General features: G+C 61.5%; 6 protein-coding genes across 6 annotated transcripts; 4 read left to right on the top strand and 2 right to left on the bottom strand.

The window, feature by feature from the left end:
- Positions 1 to 654: 654 nt before the first annotated feature.
- Positions 655 to 1,640, top strand: VTJ83DRAFT_5428 (mitochondrial 37S ribosomal protein uS7m; the record flags this gene model as incomplete). The annotated part of the gene is made up of 2 exons (XM_071012027.1): positions 655 to 1,122; positions 1,194 to 1,640. 2 exons carry the CDS (start codon positions 655 to 657, stop codon positions 1,638 to 1,640), a joined length of 915 nt encoding a protein of 304 aa, XP_070864803.1.
- A 1,182-nt stretch (positions 1,641 to 2,822) lies between these two features.
- VTJ83DRAFT_5427 (uncharacterized protein) lies at positions 2,823 to 5,281 on the top strand (the record flags this gene model as incomplete). Its single annotated transcript, XM_071012026.1, has 4 exons — positions 2,823 to 2,994; positions 3,058 to 3,927; positions 3,994 to 5,017; positions 5,107 to 5,281. 4 exons carry the CDS (start codon positions 2,823 to 2,825, stop codon positions 5,279 to 5,281), a joined length of 2,241 nt encoding a protein of 746 aa, XP_070864802.1.
- Positions 5,282 to 7,049: 1,768 nt separating this feature from the next.
- VTJ83DRAFT_5426 (uncharacterized protein) lies at positions 7,050 to 9,788 on the top strand (the record flags this gene model as incomplete). Its single annotated transcript, XM_071012025.1, has 4 exons — positions 7,050 to 7,575; positions 7,685 to 8,251; positions 8,401 to 8,848; positions 8,921 to 9,788. The coding sequence occupies 4 exons, from the start codon at positions 7,050 to 7,052 to the stop codon at positions 9,786 to 9,788; spliced, it is 2,409 nt and encodes an 802-aa protein (XP_070864801.1).
- A 1,334-nt stretch (positions 9,789 to 11,122) lies between these two features.
- Positions 11,123 to 13,566, bottom strand: VTJ83DRAFT_5425 (uncharacterized protein; the record flags this gene model as incomplete). The annotated part of the gene is made up of 2 exons (XM_071012024.1): positions 11,123 to 11,285; positions 11,354 to 13,566. The coding sequence occupies 2 exons, from the start codon at positions 13,564 to 13,566 to the stop codon at positions 11,123 to 11,125; spliced, it is 2,376 nt and encodes a 791-aa protein (XP_070864800.1).
- Positions 13,567 to 15,557: 1,991 nt separating this feature from the next.
- On the top strand, positions 15,558 to 19,196 carry VTJ83DRAFT_5424 (uncharacterized protein; the record flags this gene model as incomplete). Its single annotated transcript, XM_071012023.1, has 3 exons — positions 15,558 to 16,275; positions 16,336 to 16,786; positions 16,841 to 19,196. The coding sequence occupies 3 exons, from the start codon at positions 15,558 to 15,560 to the stop codon at positions 19,194 to 19,196; spliced, it is 3,525 nt and encodes a 1,174-aa protein (XP_070864799.1).
- A 791-nt stretch (positions 19,197 to 19,987) lies between these two features.
- VTJ83DRAFT_5423 (uncharacterized protein) lies at positions 19,988 to 21,540 on the bottom strand (the record flags this gene model as incomplete). Its single annotated transcript, XM_071012022.1, has 2 exons — positions 19,988 to 21,128; positions 21,182 to 21,540. 2 exons carry the CDS (start codon positions 21,538 to 21,540, stop codon positions 19,988 to 19,990), a joined length of 1,500 nt encoding a protein of 499 aa, XP_070864798.1.
- Positions 21,541 to 24,241: the final 2,701 nt, after the last annotated feature.

Here is a 24,241-nt window from a genome sequence, read left to right as displayed (position 1 = left end):
ATGCGAAGAAAGATCTCCTGACCCTGATTCGCTTGAGAAAAAACCATCGGAATCCCGGACGTACACATTGCGAAGCTCCCCGAGCTCCTTGTTTACATATGCGCATACGAAGTGCTGGTCTCCCAATTCGGGATCCCGTTCGGCAGAGAAATATTTGGGTGACATTGGAGGTCAGACTGGACCTCCACGGATCACACAGCGTTGTCCAGCGCAGGCAGCTGGGGCAGACTGCCGCGAACTGTTCCCATGACCAGCGCCACGTGCGGAAGCATGGGCGTCTTGCGCGTTCCCTCGGGGCTTACAGGCTGAGCCACCGTCGAGGGGGAGGTGCGCTCAATAAACCATTCCGCAAACGCAGAGAAGCGTGCGATCGTCACTCTCAGCAAGTGACGGTTTCATTGTGTGGAGAAACGAGATCGATGGACGTTGGAGAGGCGGCCAAACTGGAACGGAGGGCCGAGAGATGTGTGTGGGGCCGGTCGGATCTGGGGGCGACCGGCAGTTGGCGGGCGGCTGATGATCGACCGGATCGGACCCGGGATGGCTTGGCGCTTAGGTAACCCTGACTTCTCCAAAATTTCGAGAAACGCCAATCTTGCGGACGGCAGCGAACCGGGGCCGCGGATATTAGACAGCCCACCTCCACAACCAGCCATGCCTCCGCGATTGAACCTCTGGTCGGCCTGCAGAGCCCTCTCAATACGCACCCGGCCAGCCGTCGCGGCCTCACGGCCACCCTCGGCCGCGCTGGCCGCGCCTGTGGCACTGGCCAGAAGGCCGCTCACCAACAACGCCACCACGCCGTTACCCCCGAACAGCAGCAACCTCCCCCCTCCCCCGCCGCCGTCGTCATCCGGTTCGCCGTCAGCGGCTTCCCCTAAACCGGACGAGTCATCCGCCCTGGAGGTCCCCACCAGCCCGGAGAACGAAGCGGCGCTCAGCCAGCTGCGCATGATCGAGTATGGCCTCAGCCCGTTGGACCCGGCCGTCGAGGGTCACAAGTTTGGCCTGCCGGAGCTGCCGCTGCCCTCGCAGAAGAACTCCAAGTACCGGTACGACGGCGTTGTGGAGCAGCTGACCAGGCTGATCATGAAGGACGGCAAGCTGGCCAAGGCGCAGAGGGTAAGTTTGATCCTAGCGGCCAGGTTCATGAACAGCCAGAGGGGCATTTCTAACGCAACACCACCGCCCAGGACATGGCTATGATTCTCAACTACCTTCGCACATCTCCGCCCCCACGTCTTGACCCGTCAAAGCCCCTCCTCCCGGGGGCGCCGCCGGCGCACCACCTCCCGCTCGACCCCGTCTTGTACCTGAGCCTTGCGGTCGACTCGGTGGCGCCGCTCGTGAAGCTGCGCCCCTTCAAGGGCCTGGCCGGCGGTGGCAAGTCGCTCGAGGTGCCGATCCCGCTGCGGGCGCGGCAACGGCGGCGCATCGCCTTCAACTGGATCCTGGATGTGGTGGAGCGCAAGAAGTCGCGCGGCAGCGGCCGCACCCAGTTTGCGCACCGCGTGGCGGAGGAGATCGTGGCGGTGGTGGAGGGACGGTCGAGCGTCTGGGACCGCCGGTTGGAGCAGCACAAGCGTGGCACGGCCAACCGTGCAAACCTGCTGAACAACCAGGTCAAGGGCCAGATTTAAGAGGAAGGATGGGAAGGGAAGATGTACACGATGAGGCCCGGACGGGGCCAAGCGGTGGGTGGAGGGGGCTTTGGCAATGCTGGGTAGGTTGCCTCCCGGGGCATGGTGCAACTCGGCAGGATGTGGGCATGTTGTACAATACTTGTGTATAAGCGGACGAATCTACCCATAAGGCTGACCATCAGATGCCTGGACGCAACCGGGTGTCCTGGTTTTGATCCATGCACCGAGCCTTTGTTTTTTTTTTTTTTTTTTTTTCGGAGCGCCCTTCTGCTCTTCTGACCTCGAGGTCTTGGGATTTTTTGTTTTTGAAGATAACACAGTCACGTAGATATCTTTGGATCAAAGCACAACCCCCAAGAAGCGATGGTGAGCTGCTGTTCACGTCCCACCACGTTGATTCGCATCAAGGTTGCTGGGATGCAAGGCTGGCCGGATAGCCCCGGCTTTCAACCGAAGATCCACCGGCCACGTCCGACTCAATCGAGAAACACGTCATGTGGGCGATGGACTTTGCGCCAGCTTCACCCTGTTGCTATGCTCGATAGCCATTGCGAGTTTGTCAACGTGGGTGAGGCATCCCCAGGGGCTGGATGCTTCCAATTGGGCAATTGTTAAGAGTCTTTCGTCTGGGGACCCAGAGATGACTTTTCAGAATCCAGACAACGTCAAACACGTGAACTAAGCGAACGCTGGCTGCTGTTCAGGAATTGTCAGGATCGCAGCAGATGCATGTGTTCTTGGCAGCGGGGCTCTCAGCCATGCTCGGCAGTGGGGCAGGCAGTCTTGGCATCTCCATGCCCGAACAATGAGTCCCGTCCTGGGACGGAGCCACCTCAAACTCCCTCCACTTCATGATCTAACCGCTGCTAATGGTCCAAGACGGCTCTCTTCCAGAGCATATCAGGACGGCCTAACCAGGGCGTCTGACTTTTTTTTCTTCTTACATTTATCCCTTCTGAAGCCACAGCCTCTCCTTGTATGTTGCCATCTCCAGCGACCTCCAAGACACCCACCGATCTGTCACGATAATACGGGTGTCCCGTCTTAAGCGTCTGGAACTCACCCCACCTTCAACCCCATACCTCATCACTGGTTCACGCAAAACACCACCAACGCCCAGCTCCGCTTCGACAGCTTTCCAATTCACCACCATCCCTCCAAGCCACCACGCCGCCCATCATGGCTCGGAAACACCAGCCGATGTCAATGGAGGCGATGCTCGACGAGGAGCGGAGGGAGGTGCTCGCTCTGCTCGAGGGCAGGCCTGCCCGGCCGGCAACCAGCAACCCCAACGGCCGCTCCCCGTCGCCCTACACCCCTCGGTCGCCGGTGCGCAGCATGCTAGACGTTGGTACGAGCAGCGCTTTGGCCATGGCAAGGACTCATAATGCTAACACAAGCCTGCGTTCCCCAGCCCCGGTTCGGAGCATGCTCGACGTGGATACTCCGCCGCCGCCGGCCGCCACCCAACCCATCCGGAGCATGCTGGACGTCGACACCCCGCTGGACGCCGCCAAGCGGGTTTTGAGCACGCCCTCATCGCCGACCACGGCGGATGCACGAGCTGGTTCTTCGGCCCCCGCACATCCTAGGAGCATGTCGGACGCATCCAGCCGGCCGCCCGTCGACTTCGGACCGAGGCTGGGACCAGCCCGCGCGGACAAGACCTCCGAGTACCAGTTCTCGGGCATCATCACGACCCACGGAGGCGCGCCTCTCCCGAAGCGAGTCACCCAGGGCGGCAAGCGCACGAGCGCCTTGTCCGACCTCATCAAGGGTTCCGAACCGTCGGGCCTGGTGTTGCCTGGCGATAGGGGGCGGCACTCGCTGATCGGCCCGCCCGGGCGCGCAGGGAACAAATCCAAGTCGCCCCATAACCGTCTTGGGCTCCGTTCGCACTCGCCCCGCGCGCCGCCGCTGCTTAGGAACCTCAGCCCTGCAGGACGCTCCGTTCTGGACGATCCCGAGATCATCGATTACAACAATGCCTACCGGCGCCTGTCGAACGCCGCGCTTGCCAGATCCGGAGGCGTGCTGTCGGAGCTCGGGAGGAGGCCGAGCGCCAATCACGAGACGGGCAGGCTGGAGAAGGACTACATGTGCCCCGATGGCGAGCCGCTGGGCGACGATAGTAGCGACGATCACAGGAGCTCTTCAGGGGACGAGGGGGAGCGCGGCCGCAAGTCTGCTCGGAGCTTTGACCATGTCAAGTCGACGACGCCTGCGTCCGGCTCGGGAGAGAAGAAGCCGGTCAAGAGCTTGCTGGCTGCTGCCGAAGAAGAGAGTACGTCAAACGATCGCATCCAACAACCCCTGCCGAATGGCAGATGGCTGACCGCATGGAACGCAGGAAATGCTGTCGCGTCTTCGCAGCCTCAATACCAGTACAGGTCGCTTCTGGATGAGCCCAAGATCACGGTCACGGCACCCTCGGGCGAGCGCGTCAAGTCCACCAAGAAAGGGATCCACCCCAACACGAGCTTCGATGACCCGCCTGGCACGGGCACGCACACGCCCATCGACTCGGACACGGAGCAGGACCTCACCGACATCAGGCGGGCGCAGAATCTGTCCTTCGCCATGACGCAGATCATGGACACGCCCGAGGCCCACCGCACCATCCAGATTATCACGCGCGGCGAGTGGTCGCAGCTGGTGAAGGAAGCCGAGGAGGAGCATCGGCCAACACGCAAGTACCTGGTGGCAACGGACATGAGCGAGGAGTCCCAGCACGCTCTCGAGTGGGCCGTTGGTACCGTGCTTCGTGACGGCGACACCTTGTTGGCCATCTACTGCGTCGATGAGGAGACGGGCGTCATCGGCGGCGACACGGGCGACAGCAACCAAACCAATACCGCCGGTAACGGCGGCGGCGGCGGCGGCGGTAGCAGCAACGGCAACGGCAACAGCAACAACGCCAACAACGGTGGCAGCAGCAACGGCAACGGCAGCAGCGGCAACCAAGTACCCGACGATCCCAAAGCCATGAAAGAGCAGGCGGCGGCCCTCAACCTTGTCGCCTCGAGCAAGACGCCCGTGACAGGGAGCGGCACCAGCCTTCCTCTGTACGCGCCCGCGCCCAAATCGTGGCCGCTGTTGTCGCAGGCCGATTCGGGCGTGGGCAGCAGCGCGTCGCCGGCGCCGTCGGTCTCTGGCCGCGGCGAGCGGGAAAAAGCGGCCGAGGAACGGTACCGCGCGGTGCAGAGCATCACGGACCGCGTCACGAAGCTGCTTCGCAAGACGCGCCTGCAGGTGCGCGTGATCGTCGAGGTGCTGCACTGCAAGAACCCGAAGCATCTCATCACCGAGGTGATTGACCTGGTGAACCCGACGTTGGTCATCTTGGGGAGTCGCGGGAGGAGCGCTCTCAAGGGGTATGTTTTTTCTTTTCTCTTTTCGGATCAATCGTGTCGCAAGGATTTGCTCGCTGACCGACCCAACTCCTTTGTCCCCTGCTTCACAGCGTCATCCTCGGCTCCTTCTCCAACTATCTGGTCACCAAGTCCTCCGTTCCCGTCATGGTCGCGCGCAAGCGCCTACGCAAGCAGGGGAAGTTCAAGCGTGTGCCGTCGGCGCACCAGATCAACAACATCAACAACCCGGCCGCGAGGAGCCTGGCCAATGCCAAGATTGACTAGGCGTCGTCATCATCATCATCGTCCTGCTCCAGCAAGGAACAGGGGTTGAAGCAGCTGGTGAAGCAGCGGCAGCGGAGGGTGCAGAGGGTGGTGGTGGAGAAGAGGAGACAGGTCCAGTTCTCGTGGAAGTGCAGGGTGGCGGCCGCGGTGGAGAGGGAGAGGCTGTGCCAGCTGGGGGTGTTGTGGGATACGGTGGGACGCTGGTAAGGGCGGGTGGGCAGGGGTTACGGCGCTCTTTTTATTTTTGTCTTTTCTTTGACGCCCTTCTCACGGGATTGGTTTTCCTTTTCTGTTGTTTTCCTGGTTGGTTGCCACGGCGGAATTGGCCTTTCACGGGGTGTGGGCTAGGAAAGGGAAGGTTAATGATCACACACGCAAGTGTCTGTATACTTTTTCATGAGTTTGACGTGACGTCACATCATCAACAACAGCAGCGGCTGATGAGAAACGTGCTGTACGCAGTAGCATGAAGCTGGTCGGCTGGTGACATGTTTAGGCTGTGCGGTTCCGTCAGTGGGCTCCCGAGAAGAAGGATGAGCTCCGAATCGAACAATAGGTAACTAGTAGTGTCCATTACGCTTCACAGTATTAGACCGTACACGCCATTCAGGCACCGGAGAGCCTCGAGCGGGGAAGTCGGCCCTTGGATGCCTACTGTGTAGGAATAAGCAACCTTCAACGCCACCCTTCGAGAATCGGGTCCGATCCATTGGATTTTCTTCTGCGAGCTTTGGCCTGGGGCGTCGACATTTTTAGTAGTTACATACTACTACTAGTACTACCCACCTCCTCGCCCTCTTCACCACGAAGAAGCATAGCGGAAACGGCATCCACACAGGCGCCCCGGACCCAGTGATTGCCATGAACCGATCGAAACCGGGGTCGGCAACCCGGCGAAGGTGTGGGGCCGGACGGGGGTCGGCTCGGGTGGATCTGGTTGGCTGGTCTGAGGAAGCAGCCATGGTCGTGAGTCAGGCAAAGGTGGGGCGGATATGCCGTAGTATACTACGTATGGGCTGAGAGGGGCAGCTCCTCTTGCCCCCCCCCCTCCCCCTCCCCCTCCCCCAACCACCCCAACCACTCATTTTCAAACCGAACGAGACAGACGGGACAGAGGTGGGACAGGAAGGGGACAGACGGGACGCTCCCTTGCGCTTGCGTTGGTGCACCTTGCACATGACGCCCGCTGTCCGGGCAAATGGGAAGGAAGGGGGGCGGGTGAGGCGGCGGGCGACAACACATCGAAAGAGACTGGACCTGCGACCTGAGACCTGAGACCTGACGGAGTTGGTGCCCACTGCTCATGCTGGCTGTGTAAGGCACCCAAATGCCCAAACCGTGGATGCCAAACGACTTTAGCAAAACCGACAATTTCCTCTGTGCTTGTCGGACTTGTACCGCGATTGACCATCTGCATCCCACATCTCGGTTTCTCGAAGCCTCGTGGTTGTGGAACCCCCCCCCCAGCTCTTGTGTTGGACAGTGCGGAATCGAATGCGCCCGTTTGCCTGTCACCCCTCGCCTATCTCCCAACGTTAGTTAGCCGACGCTCGTCCAGACCAGAAGATACTACGCCACCACGCCCAGTCCTCCCGGACCCCGACCCCGACCATACCAGACTAAGAGAAGCTCAACGCCCCTCCCTCTCTCCCTCCCTTCCTCCCCTGGCTCACATCCCCGGCCCCGGCAAGACGCACCCCTCCCTTGGACGCGACGCAGCGCAAAGCAACCAAACAGCACCTCAGCCGCGTCTCGTGTGGTGGATGTGATGCAGTCTCTCTTTTCCGTCCAGAACAACGTCTCGCTTATCACCCTCAACGTCGCCCCAAGCGTCTGGGTCACCTCGCTGGTCCTGACCTTGGTGTTTGCGTTTCTGTACCTGCTGCTTCACGCTCCGCCCCTACCATCGTTCCGCTGGCGGAAGCTGGCGTGGTTTGCGCGCCGCAGGACGACGCGGAAACAACAACGGCTCGAGCACATTCCACACCCCATCTACGAGGACAACGACAACGACGACGACGATCCGTTGTATGACGACGGCTACCCCCCGCGCCGCAGACACATCGAACACACACCCCTGCCACCCCTGATCGCCGACTATCCGTATCCCTTCCCGAACTCCCTGGGCCACGGCGACGGCCGGATCCGGGAGAGCCCCAAGAAGCTGAAGCTGAGCCGCCGACACGACGCCGACAGGCGAGGAGGAAACAGCAGCAGCAGCAGCAGCAAGATCAGCAAGCAGACGAGCCCAGGAGGACGGGGTTTCGGCACCCACCGCAGCGGCCTCCATGACAGTAGTGACCATGACAGCCCTCGAAGCTATCGACCATCTCGACGCCTCACTGGAAGACTTCGCTCCGTTTCGAATGGCTACTCCGACGACGGAGAAAACACCCCCGTCAGCCCACTCCGGCTTCCCGAGCGACGACATGACCAGCGAGACGTCGCCGTTGGAGGAGGAGGAGGAGGAGGAGGAGGAGGGCGACTCGGACTCGGAAGCTTCCGCCGGTGGCTACAGTCCGCCAGCGTGGCGACGCCTCGGCAACGGCGACCGCAGCAGCGGCTTCTGGGGGAGAGGTGATGATTTGATGAAGCTGCTGAGCAAGGTTGCGGAGCGGGATAGGGAGCATGACGATGACGACGACGACATCCACGACATTCGCTCCCGAGAGAGCAGTCCCGATTACGCGAGCGCCGATGAGAGGGATGGTGATTACGATGATGATGACATCCTGGCCCAGGCCATTCGGACCAGGTTGCCCACGGGTAGCTTGTCGCCTGAGAAGGAGAGGAGCCCGGAGCCTGAGTATCAGCACCACCATCACCGCCACCATCAGCAGACGTACCACGCCCGGAACCAACATCATCGCTATCAGCACATTGATGAGGTGGTGAACGCCGAGACAGCGGACAAGGAGGTTGCCTTGCTAGAGTTGCAGCAGGGCGCCGTGACGTCAAAGGAAGAGAATTGTAGGTTCTTCCCGCAGCTTCGCGGGAGCTCCCGCCGCCCCCTTTTCGATTCTTTGTTCCTCCCTTGGGTTGATCGTCTTTTTCTTCGCATGGCGACCCATCCGGCTGGCACCTCAGCTGAGCTAACCACCACGCCTCGTTGCCACCAGACATACGCTTCGCCGTCCGCGCCGAAATGCAGCACCGGAGCGAGCCCATCGACGCGGCATTCACCTTCCTTCGTCGCAAGATCACAGCCATGACGCGCTCGTGGGTCTCGGTATTCTCGTCCTTCCTCATCGCCACGCTAGCGTACGCCGCCCTGCGCTGGCTCTCGCAACCGCCCGCCATGCGGCCCGTGCCGGATCTCGTCAAGGTTGCAGGGGTCGCCCGTTCCATGGAGCCGCTCATCTACTACTCAGAGCATGGCATCCAGCAGGTGGGCGATTTACAAGCCACGGGGGTTGCGGTTTGGGACCTGGGCGAAAGCGTTCGCAGCAGCAATCTCACCTCGGCACCCATCATTGTCAAGGCGCTGGATGAGTTGAGCGATAGTCTCAAGACGCTTGCTATCGAACTGACAAAGTTCTTTGCCAACGTCGACGGCGATATCGACGGGTATTTCCCCCCACTCTCTGCCTTTTCTTTTTTTTTTTTTCTTTTTGATTTCCAATGCTAATACTTGATAAGCATCCTCATCGTCATGGACTGGGCCCGCCGCGAGCTCTCCCAACTCCAAACCCTCCCCACCCTCCCCCTCTCCTCCGCCTTTGACAACATTCACAACCTCCTGTCCAACGCCGGCATCCTCGAAGACCCTTCCACCGGCCAAGCCACCTTCCTGGGCCGCGTCTTCTCCTCCCTTTTTGGCCCCTCCACCCCGCAGCGGACCAAGCAAACCCTCCAGCGCACCTTTAACGAGTTCCTCACCGTCCTCGAGGACGCCATATCCTCCGAGCTGCAGCACTCTCTGGCCCTCTTCGCGCTCTTCGAGGCGATCGACCACCAGTTCCTCAACCTCGCCCGCACCGTCGTCCGCGAGGCGTCTCTGCAGGACCAGTCCCACGCCGACCTGCTCTCGTCGCTCTGGACCCGCATCCTCGGCCCCAAGGCCTCCGAGGTGGCCAAGTACGAGCGCAACCGCCTCCTCCTGCAAAACGTCCGCGAGAAGACGGTCCGCAACAAGGGCATCCTCGTCGAGCACAACCACAAGCTCTTGGCCCTCAAGGCCAACCTCGAGGCCCTCCGCCGCAAGCTCGTCTCGCCCCTCGTCCGCTCCGTCAACTCGAGCACCCTGACCCTCGACGAGCAGATCCGAGGCCTCGAGGACGTGGGCATGTACTTGGAGGGCGTCAGGATGCGGCAGAAGGGCAAGCTGCTCGAGATGCTTTACGGGAGCGGCAGCGGTTCCTCTGTGGCGGCGGCGGCGGGCGTTGGACCTGGGGTGCAGGCTGCGCAGCAGGTGATGGGAGGCGGGAGGAGGTTTGTGGATGCGGAAGTGTTGCCTCGGGGCGGGAAGGAGGGGGCGTCGTCGAGGGGGAGCCGTGGTGGGAGGTGATGGAGAGTCGAGTCTGGTGAAGACGCTGATGAAATGTGAATGGGAATGGATGAAGGACCTTTTCTTTTCTTTTTTTTTTTTTCTTCTCTTTTCTACAATTTTTTCTTCATCTTGGTCAATGGGATGGAGGCGTTGAATGTTGGTTAGGATTTCTTTTTTTTTCCCTTATTTTTGGGGGGGATCGGAGCGCGGGTCAGACAGCGGTGGGTTTGTTTGGATCTTACATCACGGGCTACGTCGGCGGATATCAAGGGACAAACAACAACAACAAGGGAGGCACGGACGGAGCCTGGAGTTTGTTTGCTGTTGGAAGCAATGCAGCGCATCCGTCAACCTGGTGAACGGCCCTTAACGTACGAGCTGCCGGGCGGGCGCAAAACAAGGACAGGCGCAAGGAACACTGCGGGATTGCCGGCGATGGCGTTTGAGAGGGGTCGGTCGGTGGATCAGTTGGGTCTCCTAGGTGTACTCTGGAGTTTTGCTGTTCAGTACAACAGAGGAATCATATTTTATTTTACTACACGCCCCCTGGATGACCAAGCTCTCCACGCCATCAACAGTCTTAACACACAACGATCGCGCAACGTCGCACAGCACGCCTTGAGAACTCTGTATTACTAGCAGTCTGCTCAGCCCAGCATTGGCCAAACCCTGGAGACGGACATGTCTTACCACCATAGGTAGCTAGATGCGGTGGTAGGTGTGAGCAGCCATGGAGTAGGAGACTAGCAGGCCTGCCCAGCTACCTAGGTGGGTATGCGACGCTGGACTGTCTGTCATCTGTCGTCCAACACAGACCCCCCCCCCCTCACACACGCACACACACACACACTCGCACACACATGCCGCTCCAGAAGCAGAGACCTCTGCCAGCCGTGTCGTCGGAACATTCTTGCTTTGAAAACCCCTCTCCGCCCATAACCCCCCAAGAACGCCGAGTCGGCCGATAAATACACCGCCACACAACCTGTGTTCCAGGTTCCACCAAAAAAACAACCACGGCCCACCATCCATCCACCATCATGATGACGCAAAGTCTATCAAATACATGACCATGGCTTAGCAATGTCGTAGCAAGATGTCGTGATGCTCTCCTTCGCGGGAGATAATGACCATGTCTTCATCAAGCGAAGAACCAGATCGAAAATAGCCCTGTCACGAACCGGTCCCCCCCTTCAATCTCGTCCTGTGTTTCTTACATCGCCACCAGGCCCGAGTCCATCATGATGCTGCTGCCAAGCTGGTATCAAAACTTTTCCCGACCGACCAGAACCGAAAATGAAAATAAAAAGAAAGAAAGCGCTTCAGTAAGCACGAAGCCGGGGGCCAAACCCCTAAGCAGACTCCCCAGTCTTCTCCTCCTTGCTCTTGTCGGCCTCGGCCTCGCCCTGGGCCGGGGCGGGAGCCTGACCGGCGGTCTGCTGAGACTTGACGTACTCGTCGTAGACGGCCATGGCCTCGTTGACCTTGGCAACGAGAGCGGCCTCATCGTCGATCCTGCAAAATCTGGGTTAGTCACGGCGCTACCGTCATAGGAGAGGCAAAAAGGCCCAAAAGGGACTTACAGGTTCACGAGCTCGTTGTTGTCCATCTCGAGAAGCATGCCGGTGATCTTGCCGGCCAGCTCGGGCTGCAGAGCCTGGATCTTGGGGAACAGGTTCTCGCCGAGGATCTGCTTCTGCTGCTGGACATTGGTGGTGGCGGCGAGCTGCGACTGGAGCAGGGAGCTGGCGCTGAGGCCCTCAGGAGCGCCCAGAGGACCAGCAGGAGGGACGCCACCGCGGCCGGCAGCGAAGTTACCGCCGCGGTTGGGGCCGCCGCGGCCGCCGATGGCACCGTTTTGGGGCCGGCCGTTGGGCGGGTAGCCGGGAATGCCGGGGCCGCCGGGGATGGCGCCCGGAATGGGCATCGTCGGCATGCCGCGGCCGGGACCGCCACGGCCGCCCGCAATGGAGGCCTGCTGGACCTGGTGCAGGGCGGCGAGGAACTGGGGGTTGTTGGGCTGGGGGTAGGGGGCGCCAGGGAACTGGGCGAGCCCGTACATGGGGAGCTGCTGAGGAGGGATGCCGCCGCGGCCGCCCTGCTGGGCATAAGGGGGGATCTGGCCGGGACGGCCACCCTGGATGCCGGGCATGCCGAGGCCGGCCTGAGGGAAGGGCACGCCGCGGCCGCCGGGGGGCAGGAAGCCGGGCTGCTGGCCGGGAGCATAGTAGACCGGGGCCTGCATGTACTGCTGGGGCAGGCCGGCCTGGGCGGCGGCCTGCTGCATGCGCAGCTGGTTGCGGGCCTGGATGCTAGCCTCAAGCTGGCTCTTGCGGACGTCCTTGCGCTGGGCAAGGGCGACGTAGAGCGGCTTGCCGTCCACCATGCGCTGGTTCATCTCGGCAACGGCCTTGGTGGCGTCGTCAGGGTTGCTGAAGCAGACGAAGCCGAAGCCCTTGCTCTTGCCCAGCTTGCGCTCAGGCTTCTTGTCGGACTTCTTCTCGGCGGCGGCGGCGGCGGCGGCCTCGCCCTCGGCCTGGCCCTCAGCCTGGCCCTCGGCCTGGCCCTCGGCCTGGCCCTCGCCCTCCTTCTTCTCCTTCTCCTTGCCCTCCTCGGCCTTGGCCTCGGCGGAAGGCTCGGGGACCGTCTCACGCATGACCTTGGCCGAGGTGATGGGTCCGAACTCGGCGAACATGGCGCGCAGCTTGTCGTCATCCACATCGTCCGACAGGTTCTTGATGTACAGGTTGACGCCCTGATACTTGTTAGCCTTCTCAAGGCGAGCGGCCTCGTACGACTTGCGCAGCTCCTCCTCGCGCTCGTGCTTCTTCTGGGCGCGGCCCACGTAGAGCTCCATGCCGCGGAACTCCTTGCCGTTGAGCTCCTCGACGGCCTTGGCGGCGCTCGCGTGGGTGGTGAAGTTGACGAAGCCGAAGCCGCGGCTCTTGCCCTCCTGGTCGCGGGCCAGGGTGGACGACGTGATCTCGCCGTACTTGGCGAAGAGCTCGCGGAACTCGTCGTCGGTGACCTCGTGGTTGATGTTCTTGACGTAGATGTTGGTGTAGTTGGCCTTCATCTCCTCAAACTTGCTCTGGCGGTCCTTCTTGGGGATGTGGTAGCCGACGTAGACCTTCTTCTCGTTGAGAAGCATGCCGTTGACGTGCTTGATGGCCTGGGCAGCCGCCTCGTCGGTCTCGTAGTGCACGAAACCGTAGCCCTTGGAGTTGCCGTGCTCGTCCACGGCCACCTTGCAGCTCAGGATGTTGCCGAAGGCGGCGAAGGTGTCGTGCAGGGCCTTGTTGTCGATGGCCGTGTCGAGGTTCTTGATGAAGACGTTGCCCTGGCCCGTCTTGCGGAGGGCGGGGTCACGCTGCGACCACATGATGCGGCAGGGGCGGCCCTTGATCAGCGTGTAGTTGAGCTCCTCGAGAGCCTTCTCGCCATCCTGGGTCGAGTTGTAGTTGACATAGGCGTAGCCGAGAGAGCGGCGGGTGACGGCGTCGCGGCAGACGCGGATCGAAGCGACGGAGCCGATCTGGGAGAACAGCTCGAAGAGCATGGCCTCGGTGACGGACGGGTCCAGCTCGCCCACGTAGAGGGAGGCCGAGGAGGTGGGGTGGGGAGCGGCAGAGTTCGGGGTCGGGCCGGCCGCGTCGGCGGCATCGGCCGTCTGGAACTCGCCAGAAGCCACGTTGGTGTTGATGGTGGGGGCACGGTTCTCAGAGCCGTTCAGGTTGGTGTTGGCGAGATCAGCGGCCAGCTGATCGACAGCGCCGGAGGCAGCGGGAGCCGACATTGTGACGATGAGGTCGGAAACTGTCAAGCGCCAGTGTCAGTTGGCCTCGGTCCTGGGATGGGGCGGTGTACGTCGCAGACGGCAAATGCGTCTTGGACGTCGGGTCGCGACGACGAAAGCGTCGGCTCGGCCGGCGACAAACGTACCAATTGCTCAAAGGCAAAGAGAGAGGAGGGGCGCGCGCGAAGGGGCGGGCGGAGAATACCGTGCGCAGCGGACAGCGACGACGGGTAGACAAAGAACGACGAGGCTGCGAATAAAGCCTCGATCGGATCCTTTCTGGCAAAGAGGGGGTCGAGTCTCGATTGGAGGTCGAGGTGTTGAGGGGCCTTCCGAGGAGAATCGAGAGGAGAAGGAGGAGGAGGAGGAGGTTTGGGGTTCGACTTTTTTTGGGTTTTGGTTTTTTTTTTGAAGGATTGATAGGTAGGTATCGGGGATTTTTTTGTGATTTTCAATTTTTTTTGTGATGGGTTTTTTTTCTGAATGACAGAAAAGAAGCAGACGAGAACAGAACCAAGAAGGCCGTGTCTGTACGCTCTTTTCTGGGGGGGGGGGGTTTGTGGAAGAGATTCCGGGGGGAAGTTTGGAAAAAGTTGTGATCGTTTGATGGAGAGGAGGAAAGAAAAAGAGGGCAAAGGCAAAGATGGCAATTGTGGAGGCAGATTTTTCCGCCACTTGCCCAGCGACCACCCACAAAGACGAACTTATTCGTTTATCCGTGCGCGTCTCGATCCGCGCTCCCTGCCCAAGCAACCCGCCCAAGACGGTGTTTGCCGATGGGTCATAGTAGCAACAAGGAATCTACGAGGAAGGACCTGGAATGCCACGGCTCGCTGTTTGCTGTAGGATTGCGTTGCGCGGCAGGCCATCAAACGTGTGTTTTTCCGTTGCAGGGCTCGACGCATGTGATGGTGATGGTTTGCAAGCAGGGTCTGCAGCCTCGTTATTGTCATGCGATGAAGAAAATCTGCCAAGGAAAATCTGCACGACCCAGGTAGGAGGACCCCGGGCCTCAAGGGACGGATGGGGCGCGTCCAAAGTCGGAGGGGCCGAGAGATGGGGGGGGGGGGGGGGGGGCCTAGAAAACCCTGCCGCATCCTACATCTCACAAATGGAAGCGGTGCGACCGAGACACAACTCTTGTTGCCACGGATCCAACAGCTCAAGTACCTTAGCTACGGCGCAGTGTAGGAGGCAATGAATCCTGTAGGTCCGTGGCTGTTTCGTGCTGTTTCCCGGGGCCTGCACCAGGCCGAGACACTGGTCGACGCCACTGCCGGCAGGTGGCGGGGTACCCTGCTTATCGGCCTTATCAGAGTGGGGCAACGGTGGGCGGTGACGGCAGCAGGGCGTCGGTGCTGGTGGCTTCCATGGATTCATCCTCCACCAGAGCAGCAGCCGAATCAGGCCGGATGCAATCCCGGAGCCCTGGGAGGAGCATGAGCTTCCACCACCAACTTAGAAGGCCCCGTTGTTGCCGTGGCTGAATCGAGAGGCTTCGATCAGGGAATCCTGAAGCCCAGCTCGCCTTTGTTCACGCATTGCACCGCACCCCATCGCATCAAATCGCATCGCATCGCCTCTCTCAATCCCGGGCCGTATGCCCCGGAAGCCCGTGTTGGTCTGCCGTTTCTGCCTATCCCAGCAACAACAACATTTCGAGGTTCCAGGTTTAGGTACCCAGGTAGGTCGGCTCAGGAGCCCGAACCTGCATCGCTGCCTCGCCGACGCCAAACCCCTGTTTCCCCGGCGCTGGGATCCCCCATCCCCAGTCTTGAGAAAGGCAGCAATCTGGACTGGGAGTATCAGGTGGCTACCGTTTCCGTGACCTTCTGGATATCGTCCAGGCAGCCGCCGAAGCAACAGCATCCTCCTATGTGTCCCGCCCAACTACCTCTCTACCTGACAGGCTCCGTCCGAACCTGAACCTGTCCAACATAACCCACCCCTTGAGCTCCCGAGGCATACCGGGCGTGCCGTATCCAACAGCCATGTTTCCGACTTTTACCGGAAGCGCGCGTAGGCCGCGCAACGTCAACATGAGCGGCCAGAAGTCCTTCAACCCCTTCACGGGCTCGTCATGGAGCCCCGGGGCCTCTGCCCTGGGCGCCACCAAGACGGTGGCGCAAGCCCAGGCCGAACGGGCGCAGAGGCAACAGGAGAGGGAAAGGCTCAAGGCCGCACAACGGATACAGAGAACATGGAGGGGCCACCGGGCGAGGCGGGAGCTGCGGGCCTCCCGTCGTCAGGCCCTGGATCGGCTGTACGCCGATGCGGCGTTGGTCGACTTGGAAGGCAGGACGGCCAAGGCCACGCCCCTGCTGCTCGGTGTCTACCAGGCCACCAACGCCCAGGACCAGCACCGCCTGTGTTGGCTCGCCAGCGACCTCCTGGCCAGCAAGTTTGCATGCGTCGCGTCAGGCGCCATCGAGCTGCCTCGCTTGCAGCGGCTAGCTCAGATCGTGGTGTCGTCATTGGAGTGGCACGAGACCTCAAAACAAGACCCCGTGGAATCCATCGCCCAGATCCAGATTCTCCTGGACACGCTGATTCAGATCGTGACGCTGCGTCCCCAATCGGTACAAGCCGTCCTGGGGAGGTTATACAAGGTTCTCGCAGGATACTGCCGTGGTCTCGGGCCGAGCTCGCCATTGCTCGACCGCGTCTGCCATGCCGTGACAGCGCCGCTCTCAGCGGCCAGCGTTCCCTGTATGTCCTTGCCCTTTCTTCGGGTGCACGTAGCCTCCGCTGACCTTGCGTGATGAGTAGGTGACTTCACTCGGTCTGCCTACGTCGAGTTTGCCCAGTCCTTCCTTGCCCAGGCCGACCTGTTCCTGTTCGAGTCCAACATCGGCGCCTTTGCCGCCGACATGGACGTTGACCAACTCTCGGACGCCCTCGCCACGGGGGACATCGTGAGCTCCGTTTCTTCCGCATCGCCGTCAAGGCTCATGTGGCTGCTCGCGCATTTTATCGCACTGCAGAAGAAGAAGAAAGGGGTGGCGCTACATGCAAGGTCTCTCAAGGCGCTCTACAGCCTTCTATCCACCCTCTCGACGCCCATTCGTGCCGCGTTCTCGGTCCCGAACCTGAAAGCCTCGGGCGAGACGGAAACGCTCGAGGAACCCTCTCGGCCATCCCTAGCTCCCTACGTCTCCGACCAGCTGTCTTCTCTCACCAACAGAGATGAGATTTCTGGTCTTCTGGGACAGTTCATCTCGTAAGTGCCTCGGTGCGAATCGTGCCCAGATGTCACGCATGCTGACCAGGCTAGGGAGCACGGCGGGACTTCGGCGTCCGATCTTGAGTACGCCGGCTTCCTGGCTGGCTATATCCTCACGTTGGTCAACTGCTTTCCGGCCCTTAGCGATGACATTAGAATGCGGTTGTACCTAGCCGACATTCCAACCACCACCGCGCCGCTCCCTGCCGTCAAGTTTTTCTGGAACGCCTTCAGCCAGACGTCCATTTTCTCCAGCATCGTCCAGGACGCCGACGCCGCACTCCCGATTCTCCGCCAGAAGCCCCCATCCGAGACCGACTCGGCGTGGCATCGCGAATGGCGCACGATCCTGCTGTTCCTGGAGCTCTACGTCTTCGTCCTCCGGCTGACGGATGACGAGGACTTTTTTAGCGGCCTAGCCATGAACATCTTGAACGCCTCGAGCACCTCTCGCCTGCGGTCATGCAGCCTCGGCGCGAACAACTTGGCGCAGCTTGCCACCTTTCTCAAACACCTCGGGTTCACCCTGTACTACCATGCCGCCGACCTGCTCGGCTCAGCACACGAACCCCTCCAGGCGGCACAAACGTCTCCTTCGTCCTCCAGCCCCAGCGCCAGCAGGGCCTTGGGAGGCTCTGCCGCGGCTTCCTCTCTGGCCTTCTCCGTTACGGCTGGCGTCGACTTTGAGGCGTTCCGCAGCCTGATCTCCACGGCTATGAAGATGCTGTACGAACGCGACTCGCGACGCCGGTTCCTCCCGCACGACCACTGGCTCATGACGTCGAAGCTGGACATGGACGGGTTTCTCTCGGCCGTGGTGCTTGAAGAACAAAACCAGCGCGAGCGGGAAGAGGCAGAGGGCAGAGACTCGGATGACGAGAGCTCGGACGGCGAAACAGCCGCGACAAGCCTGCGCATGACCATGACGGCCAGCGGGCTGAGGCTCTCGCGTCAGGCCCAGGCGGAGAGGATCCTGATGGCTCGCAAGCGCGCCAGGAAGCAGCTTCTCCGGGCCGCCGCCGGGCCCAGGCTGGAGATCCTCCGGAACATGCCCTTTGTCATACCCTTTGACATGCGAGTCCAGATCTTCCGGCAGTTTGTCTACCTGGACAAGCACCGCAGGCGCGGCGGCAACATCGACCCGGACCGGTGGAGGCTGTGGGTGCTGAACCAGCACGGCGGGCCCTTCGACCCGAGCCCGGCCGCGCACAACGTTCTCAGCCGGCACCAGGCGAAAATCCAGCGAGGCCACATCTTTCAGGACGCCGTCGAGGCCTTCTGGAGCCTGGACGACAAGCTGAAGGAGCCCATCCAGATCACCTTCGTGGACGAGTTCGGCATGCCCGAGGCCGGCATCGACGGCGGCGGAGTGACTAAGGAGTTCCTCATCAGCGTGACATCGGAGGCCTTCCGCCCGGAGGAGCGGCTGTTCGTCTCCAACAGCAAGAACTCGTACTACCCCAACCCCTGCGATCTCGACCAGGTGAAAAACGCCCTCCGCGAGGCCGGCATCCGCGAGGGCTCCGAGGTCTGGAACGAGACCATCGCCTCCCGGCTGCGCCAGTACGAGTTCCTCGGCCGCATCATCGGCAAGTGCCTGTACGAGGGCATCCTCATCGACATCGCCTTTGCCGGCTTCTTCCTGCTGAAATGGGCCTCCGCGGGCGCGCCCGACGCCTACCGCGCCAACATCAACGACCTCCGCGAGCTCGACGAGGAGCTGTACCAGGGGATGCTGCGCCTCAAGAACTACCCGGGGGACGTGGGCGACCTGGCGCTCGACTTCACCATCACGGACCAGGTGTCCCTGCCGGGGGAGCCCGTCAAGACGGTGACGCGCGGCCTGGTCCCGGACGGCGAGAACCTGGCCGTCACCAACGAGAACCGCCCCCTCTACATCAGCTACGTGGCCCGCCACCGGCTCGTCGTCCAGCCCTACGCGCAGACGCGCGCGTTCCTCCGCGGGCTGGGCCTCATCATCGACCCGGCCTGGCTCAGCATGTTCAACCAGAACGAGCTGCAGCGCCTGGCGGGCGGCGACAGCTCCGAGATTGACGTCGAGGACCTGCGCCGCCACACGGTCTACTCGGGCGTCTACGCCCTCGGCGACGACGGCGAGGAGCACCCCACCGTCCAGCTCTTCTGGGAGGTGATGCGGGGGCTCGACGACCGCCAGCGCCGCGACGTCCTCAAGTACGTCACGAGCACCCCGCGCGCGCCCCTGCTCGGGTTCGGCCAGCTGAGCCCGCCCTTTAGCATCCGCGACGGCGGGCGCGACCAAGACAGGCTGCCCAGCGCGAGCACCTGCGTCAACCTGCTCAAGCTGCCGCAGTACCAGAGCAAGGAGGTGCTGAAGGAGAAGCTGCTCTACGCGGTGACGAGCGGGGCGGGGTTTGACTTGAGCTGAGCGGAGCGTTGGCAATCCATGGGGCATCCATGGGATAGTTAGATGGATGGGGGGGGGGGGGGCAGAGGGTGATGATGATGATGATGATGATGGTGGTGGTGGTGGTGGTGGTGATGGTGTGAGCGTTGGTAGGATAGGATAGGATACATAGCGTACTCGGCGGATCGAGAGCGTTGGTTGTTGTCATGCATGATCAAAAAGGTATAATACATTCATGGATGGATGGATGGATGAGGTATCCGCCTGAGGGTGATCTGAGCTCTCGCTCCTCCCTGCGAACTCGGTGTGTTCTTTTGTTGTGCTTTGCCATCTCCTCCTGTACTTGTGAGCCTGCAGGGCATGTCGTCTGCTCGGCCAAAAGTCCCAACCCCCTCTGGTAATTTTCTTTGCACGCTCCAGACCTTTTTCACGGAAGTATCCAACCAAAGCAAGCGACGATGCAGGGTAAAAAGCCGGGGGAGTTATAAGACAAGAAAGGGGAAACAGAAAGAATAGACTCAAGACCACCAGGAGACCGGTCTCGAGTTTCGAGGCACACTTGAAATGATCCCCAGCATAACAAGAATGGACTCGAAAGGCGTCACAAAGCAGCGCGGGCGACAGCGCCTTGCCTGCATTACTGAACGGAGTGGTGGTTGGTATTGTGTAAATCATCAAAGACGGTTGGTCATCTGTTGTTACATGTTCGCCCCATTGGAACCCGGGTATCGCGATAGTTGCTCCATGGCAGGTATTTCTACAGCACCCCCTTCTGCACCTCCCTTCTCCTTCTCCTTCTTCTTTGCACGTACCTAAGCGCTCTTGTTCGCCACGTTCCTCAACGCCTTCTGGCTCGCCGCCTCGACGTTCGGCCGAAGCGCCGACGCGTTGCGCTCGAGGGCCCTCTGCACGAGCGCCTGCGTCCGGGCCCCGGGCAGCCTCAAGCGGTGTCCCGCCAGGAGAGCGCCCGTCAGGAGCGCGAGGGCGCCGGCCTGGTGGGCGGCGGCCAGCGGGATGGGCACCAGGTAGATGAGCGTCGTGATGCCGAGCGTGACCTGGACGAGGGCGAGATGCAGCAGGCCCGTGGTGGCCTTGGCCACGTTGCGCGGCATGGCCGCCCTGACCCGGCCCGTGCGCGAGAAGGCGACGAGGGCGAGGACGGCGGTGAAGGTGGTGACGGCCAGGATGCGGTGGTCGAGCTGGACGAGGGACGGGTTCTCGAGCATGTTGCGCCACACGAGGTCGGAGCGGTCCTCGCGGCGCGAGTAGAAGGGGTCCAGGAGCTCCGACTTGGGCGGGGCGTAGCCGAGGCCCATCTTGGGGAACTCGTTGTAGATGAGGCCCGCGTCGAGGCCCGCGACCAGGGCGCCCGAGAGCAGGGTCGTGAAGATGAGGAGGGTCAGGCCGGCGACGGAGCGCCGGAGGGCCTTGAGGGCCGGGTGGCGGAGCTCCTGCAAGGCCGTGCGCGCAGCTTCGGGGGAGGACAGGAGCCGGTGCGCGCGGAGGACGCTCAGGCCCGAGAGCAGCATCCAGCCGTAGCAGACGACGGCCGTGGCGAGGTGGGCGGTCAGGCGGTACTGGCTGACGCGGGGGTGGGAGCCCGGGGCGAACAGGTCGTCCTTGAGGCCCGACTTGACCATCCACCAGCCGATGAAGCCCTGGAAGCCGATGAGGGCCGAGATGCCGCACAGGTTGACGGCCATGCGGGCCGTGACGCGGCGGCGGGCGACGAAGTAGACGGTCGGGATGACAAAGGTCAGGCCGATGAAGCGACCCCAGACGCGGTGGAACCACTCCATAAAGTAGATCTTTTTGAACTCGGCCAGGTCCATATGCGGGTTGATCAGCTTGTACTCGGGGGAAGCGCGGTACTTGTCGAACTCGGACTGCCAGTCGGCGTCGGACATGGGCGGCAGGGAGCCCGTGACGGGCTTCCATTCCGTGATGCTCAGGCTGGGCATGGTTAGCGCGCGGGGAGCAAGCTCCACGGCCGTCCCGGAACGTACCCAGACTCGGTCAGGCGGGTCAGGCCACCAAAGATGATGATGCCAAAGACGCTGACGGCGCTGCCCATGAGCCAGTAGCCCACCGCCTTGGAATTGGTCTCGGGGAACGACGAGGACTTGGCCGAGCCCCCGGAGGAGGCCTCGGCCGCGGCGCTGGCGACCTTCCCGCTGGCGGTGTCGGTCGCATAGCTTCTGCAGGCGGTCCGGGGGGTCCGGAGGGTCCGGGCCAGCTGCTGAAGGACCCGGGACGGGGCGGCGGGCCGGGGGAAGCCCTGCGTCCGCAGGCACGTGGCGAAGGTGGCCGACGCACGGGGGAGGTGCACGCCGGCCCTTCGGAGGCCGATGTGGAAGAACGCCATCGTGAGGGGGTGGGGTTGGGTGGCTCGCCGGTGAAGGCGGCGGGTGGTTTGGAGGGGCTCGAGACGGAGCTCTGGCCTCTCTGGTCGCAAACTCGCAGCACAGAAAAACAAAAACCAAAAAAAAAAAACCCCAGAAAATCAGCCCACCATGAACTGTCGAGCTACCCCACCATGCCCCACATTTCCCCTTTCCGCTTTGGGCCTGTTCCTGGCGGGAACTGACACAGCTTCCAACCCTCCCAAACACAATCCGTCGGCGATATCGTGCTCGAATGGAGAACAAACAAGGGATCCCAATTCGACAATTCTTGCTTGACGTCCCGGGTGCCGACGAGTCGAGTGATGTTGTCGCTTGTTTCCCCACGGCGAACCAACCAACCATCTGCTGTATGCTGCCGTATGCTGCCGCAGGGTGTCCGGTGTACATAGGTACCTTACTCAAACGGCGACCGCCTCGTTTGCAATTGCATGGTGGTTCTGACCGGCATCGCTTCAACGGCGGGTCTCTCTCCACGACTTCAGATGACAGGACGACAAGAGCTGCGAGGTGTACCGCACAGCGAAGCGAGCGATGACGAGAAGGATCGCCCTTGTCGCTCCTCGTGTCCTCGGCTAGATTTGCCTCGAAGCTCCCCAACCATCGGCTCTTCATGTCTTGTATGCTCATCCATCCGAACTAATGGAGCATCGGAGCTGCTTTGCGGCGCCGTGGGTTGGGCCTGCCTGCCTGTTCTGACCCCGAGCTTCCATACGCCGGGTTGACATGGCTGTTCTGGTCTGAGACGGAGCCATGCGTCTCCCCTCCGGGGAACGTCCAGGTCTGCGCTGATGAATTCCAAATTTTGCGCCTGGCAGCGGGCCACGGCGTCGATCAGGTGAAACGATTTCCAGCGTCAAAGAGAGAGCACAGAAACACCCGTCGTCGAGCCCAGAGCACAGCCTCTGTCATGGAGCACGACTCTACGCTAGCGCAGCATCGCGTTTGCTTGGAAGAAACACCACGACGGGAGCGGGCGCCGCCCCACACGCTCTTCTGCTCTGCTCCAGGACCGTTTGGCTAGGGCCGTTTCGCGAGTCGCAAGCCGCGCTCCTGGGTGATGTACAGGATTCTGTAAAAACCGGGGCCCGTCACGTGTTCTTGTGAAACCTCGAGCGGTCGAGCTTTGTGTCGTGGAGACCAAGGTTCCGTGCATGGGAAAAGTGGGCGGCAGCTTGGGACAGCCAAGCGCGCCGTGTCCAAGATTGCCGATCTCAAGACGGGAGCCGGAAAGGCCAGAACGGGTCGGCGGGAAGAGAAACGTTCAGAGCCAAGGCGGGACAAGGAGCTTGGCCGCGGCATCATGGCTCCTGCGAGATCTGCGATGCCAAGAGTTACAGATGTGCCGCGACCGCGAACGGTGCTCGCGACAGGTCAGGTCGGGACGCCCATGAGGGCGCGAGTGCCGAGCGATGAAGTCGGTCGGCTCTGCTAGCCACCGTTGACGAAGCAGTCCCGTCAACACCTGCCGGGACTGGCATTTTGTTTCTTTCCTCCCCTTGGCCACGTCCATGTCTTGTGTGTGTTTTGACGGGGGTTAGGGGTTGGGTGCTCACGTCTAGACCGACAGCATCGAGGATCGGTGGGGATGGGATGCCCACGGACTCTCGCTGTCTGCCCCTTGCATCTGACCCACCCCCCTCCCCCCCTGCCGACTACTACTGTGTACACAGCACACTACTGTGTAACTACGCAGTAGTTACCTTACCGCTCGCTTTCTCCTGCCCGGATGAACGTCGACAGGGGGGGGGGGGGACGATCTGGGGCAAGTTTTGCCGATGGCATCTTTGCAACCTCCATGTCTTGAGGTGCGATGAGATCCTAGACGGCATTTGTGCACTATTGCAACGAGGTGAGGCTCGACCATCGTTCGTGTGGATAACTTGAAGAAAGCATGCGCCCGAGATGCAATCATGTATGGGATATCTCCGCCTGCTTCTGACCGTGGAGGCTGAAAGGTGGGCTGTTTTTTGCGTACGAGCTTCTCCTTCTCTCGTTCATTCATTCTTCACGCCTGCCCCGGTTGGTCTCGGCAACCCGAAACGGCCGTGGAGCGTGAACATGGCCCCACCTTCCTTCCAGGGACAAACCTTCAGTCCCGAGTGGTCGCCGGTTCCCCCTTCCGACACAGTGGGTCCGTTTCAACATCTCACTTCGCCGACTTCCCCCAATGCTCATCTGAGACGGTACGGCCTGGGGGGGTTTCTCTCTTCACTTTGCCTTTCCTCCACCCCCACCACCTACCAATGGGACGGCGGCTCGTCGAGCTTGGGCGGCGCTATGCTCCCCTCGTCCGCGATCATCTCTGATGTTGCCGTGAGCTTAGCCGTGCTCAAGGTGTGAATGTCATGTCACGTCACGTCCAGCCCCAACCCCCAAGGGCCCAGATGTTTCTTCTCGCCGCTTCTGGCGTCGCAATGTTGCGGTTCCCCGCCGGCCCTATCCTAGCAGGCATTCATGGGTCAGGTTCCCTGGGTTCCCAGGGTAGCAGCGCCTCGTGCCCGTTCAGACGCAGCGAGAGCATTCCGACACGTTCGCACGGGTTGAGCCTGGCCTCAGCAGCCGCCGAAGCGCGAGCTCGACTCGTTGTCCCGGGAGGGGGAGGGTCGGCCCGGGGGTTTGCGGAGAAGCGGAGTGGGTTGACAAACTTTTTGGTACCTGATA

Source organism: Remersonia thermophila, chromosome 5 (genome assembly GCF_042764415.1).
Source record: "Remersonia thermophila strain ATCC 22073 chromosome 5, whole genome shotgun sequence".
Lineage (NCBI taxonomy): Eukaryota > Fungi > Ascomycota > Sordariomycetes > Sordariales > Chaetomiaceae > Remersonia > Remersonia thermophila.
This window is presented reverse-complemented; position numbering and strand designations above follow the sequence as displayed.